This window comes from Suillus fuscotomentosus (genome assembly GCF_016647785.1).
Source record: "Suillus fuscotomentosus strain FC203 chromosome Unknown F5891scaffold_228, whole genome shotgun sequence".
Classification (NCBI taxonomy): domain Eukaryota; kingdom Fungi; phylum Basidiomycota; class Agaricomycetes; order Boletales; family Suillaceae; genus Suillus; species Suillus fuscotomentosus.
The window spans coordinates 1-3,326 of record NW_024539740.1 but is presented as its reverse complement, the minus strand read 5'-3'; the positions used below and the strand labels follow the sequence as shown (position 1 = coordinate 3,326).

General features: G+C 47.1%; 1 protein-coding gene across 1 annotated transcript; it reads right to left on the bottom strand.

The window, feature by feature from the left end:
* Positions 1–675: 675 nt before the first annotated feature.
* On the bottom strand, positions 676–1,288 carry F5891DRAFT_1177759 (uncharacterized protein; the record flags this gene model as incomplete). The annotated part of the gene is made up of 2 exons (XM_041365792.1): positions 676–1,078; positions 1,254–1,288. 2 exons carry the CDS (start codon positions 1,286–1,288, stop codon positions 676–678), a joined length of 438 nt encoding a protein of 145 aa, XP_041216783.1.
* Positions 1,289–3,326: the final 2,038 nt, after the last annotated feature.

The following is a 3,326-nucleotide window of genomic DNA, read 5'->3' as shown; positions in this document are numbered from 1 at the left end:
AGCTCCTGATTAGTGCTGACATTTGATGATCAGGAAATGCTGCCAGAGGTCACCGTGTTCATGCTCGAGAGTCTCAGGTGGAGACCTCTTGGAGGTATGTCTCATTTGAGTTGTGATGACGCGATAATGAATGACCCACCAGAACTTACACCTTCTCTCGAACGATTCTCTCAATCATTGTTATGGGAGTACACAATCTTGATTCCTGCATAAGCTGATGTACAGATACTAATTTGACTGGACAATCTTGTTTAGGAATCGGCGCTCAAGGCTGCTACGGTACTTGTGCAAAGGTCAGTCAGGCTATGAAACACACAGCACTTCCTTGGCTAATCTTTTACAGCTTCCTGGAGATCGCTGTCTTTTGCCATCCATCTCCACACCTCTCCTCTTTCGATATTTGAGTTCGCATTCAACACCGAGAAGCACCGTGCACTTCTGCTGCAGCAGAGGCTGAGGGAAATGCAACTTCATTAGATATGTTAGATACATAGTTATCAGTACAAGTACTTCTAATACTGTAGTGTTTCGACCTTAGGTTCATCACAACGTCGCTAGCCTGACGAACTGAACCTATTTTTTGTGACAGTCACACAAAAAATGGGTGGACGAACCTAAGTTTGTGACATTATGTTCGTATGCAATTTTTGTAGAAAATATGACCTATAACCTATACTAATGCTGCTCGTATGCATTGTATTGCTTGTTAGCAAGACGCCTCCGCTTTCCTCTCCCAAAGACCTCAGGTTCTCCAGCGACAACAACTTCTTCGAACATGTCAGCAGCTGTATCAATGCGAAGCGAACCATTTGCATCAGTGATGTACCCATCAGGTACACGATCCTTGCCTGATGCAATGAACTCTAGCAGGAGCAACAACAGGGCCTCGTCACCAGGCTGTTCATCAACATCGGCAACATGGTCTTCATCCAAATTGGTGTTGGCATCACCTTCTGCACCATCATCAGCTTGACGAGGGCTGATATTGAGAGATCGGGAAGAGGGATGAAAGATGCGAAGTAAGGGGGTGGTGTCAACAGGTGATGGTGATCCTGCAAGACAGGCGGAAATCTGAGAACTAGATCACTATGAGGAAACATGATGAGTAACAGTGAAAAACCAAATTGCAGGAAACATACCTGGCAGTAATGTTTATATTATTCAAAGCGGCCTAGGCAGATCTGAAGTCACAACAGAAGTGCAGCTCCCAGAGCACTAAGCGAGGACATTGATGGCAAGCATTGACGACTCACAGAAGTGCAACTCCTAGAGTACTAAGCGAGGACATTGATGGCCGAACTTGTGACTCGGAGGTCCTTGATGCATAACTTTGAAGCCTCGGACGAACCTAAATTAGGTTCATCGCACGTCGCAAAGGTCGACGAACATGTCACAAACCCGTTACGTAATGCAGTGCATATATTCCCACGAACCTAAGGTCGAAACGCTACAGTATATGTTTTTTTTTGCTAGCTGTAAAAAAATTGGGTCTGGTTCACGTTCGAACCGAAAAAAAAACCAAACCTGACTGGTGCGAACCGTCCGCAAAGGTTTGGTCCAAGGTTCGTCAATAAAGGTAGAACCGGACCTTGGTCCGGTTCTTGGTTCTCATCAAACTGCCTCTGAACCGGACCAAACCGGACCACAGCAGCACTAAGTACCACGTGCACGACAATGCGCGGCAAGGTCCTGTTCACGAGTAGCAAGATGTCGAATATCAGGCATATTAGCCAAAGATGAAGCCTTGGCGAGAGCATGTGTCTGCTTACTTGACTGTGTGAAAGGCTCAGGAAGAACTTCAGGAGCGAAGCGACGTCTGGCATGAAGCAAATGCTTAAAAACGAAAAATAATCCGCCACATTGGGCTGTACAAAGGTGGACACGAAGTATATCGCGAACATAGTCCCACGTATCAGAGGCCTTAACTGAGACCGAATGAGAACATGCCAGATCATTGAAATGAGCGCGAGTCAACATAGGAAATAGTGATGTGCACGGCCCGGCTTCAGGCCGTGGGCCAGGCCAAGCCGGGCCTGAATAGGCCAAGCCGAGCCAGGCCAAAGTCACGGCTTGGTGATGGCTTTTTGAACATGTTTCTTCATTTTCAGTACTTGGGCCGCGGCTCAGGCCAAAGCCGAGCCAAAGCCAGCCATCACTGGCCGCTTTGGCCCGGCCTGGAATTTTTGAAAGCCCAAGCCATCTGAAGCCGGCCCAAAGCCGCGGCTTTCAAGCCAAGCCGGGCCAGAACATCACTAATATTAGGAAAATGGTCAATCAAGTGATGCACCGTAGGAGCAGTCACTGACAAAAATACTCCAGCTGGATACTGCTGAGATGCGATGAACCGCTCTCGAGATACTCCACGATACTCAAACAAACATCGAAGCAAGAAAGTGGAGACGACCGAGAGCCCGTCATCATCCAGTTGCACATCTGAAACAACGAGAGAAGCAGGAGGTGTTAGAAAGTAGCGCGCTCAGCGTTGATAAGCAACAACTATATTCATAATTAATGTACCTGTTAGAAAGTAGCGCACTAGGATCAAGTAAGTACGAGGCTCGGAGCAAGATGAACAATACGCGTACCTCAGCATTGATAAGCAACAACTGAGGGATGCAAACGACAAAAGGACGAGGTACTTGTAGGGTACAGAAAAGACGGAGCTCGAATGTCAAGAATAAAGAAGAAGGTGACCATACGATGCCAAGAGTGAAGCGCGTGATATGACGAAGTGGTAAGGTTGCCCAATAGCCAAATGCAACGTTAATCTGTCCAAAAGCAGAGAACGACTTATCTCTTCAACAGGAGGCACAAGTGAGCGCGAAGAAGCGACGGCAGAAGATGAGGACGCGGCCATAGCACAACAGATGGTAGTAACGAACAGGAGGCGAATAACTAAGGGGACACAGAAAGAGCCCCTCAAAAAAGGAGCCACAAAACGGACCGCAAGCGGGCCGGTATCGATCGTGAGACAGACAAAAAAATCGATATACCTGTACCCTGAGACGGGTCCAGGAACCAATGGTCACCGGAAGGGATAGTACACGTTATAACCCAGGTTGATAACAACATTGCTAGTAGTACTGCAACTGTAGCTCAATCGATGAAAGACAAATGGAAGAGAATCGCAGAACGGCGAGATAAACAGCGCAATATATCATTGGTGGTTAAGGGTAAAAGTGGCAGTGCGTCTAATGTCATACAAATCCTCCAGAAACGAGCCACTCATAGCACTCCGCTGCTAGTTCTTCACTATGGTCTATCGATCACAATCAGTATCAAACTAGTACAGAAAATTGAATATAAGGACACACTGATGCAGAACG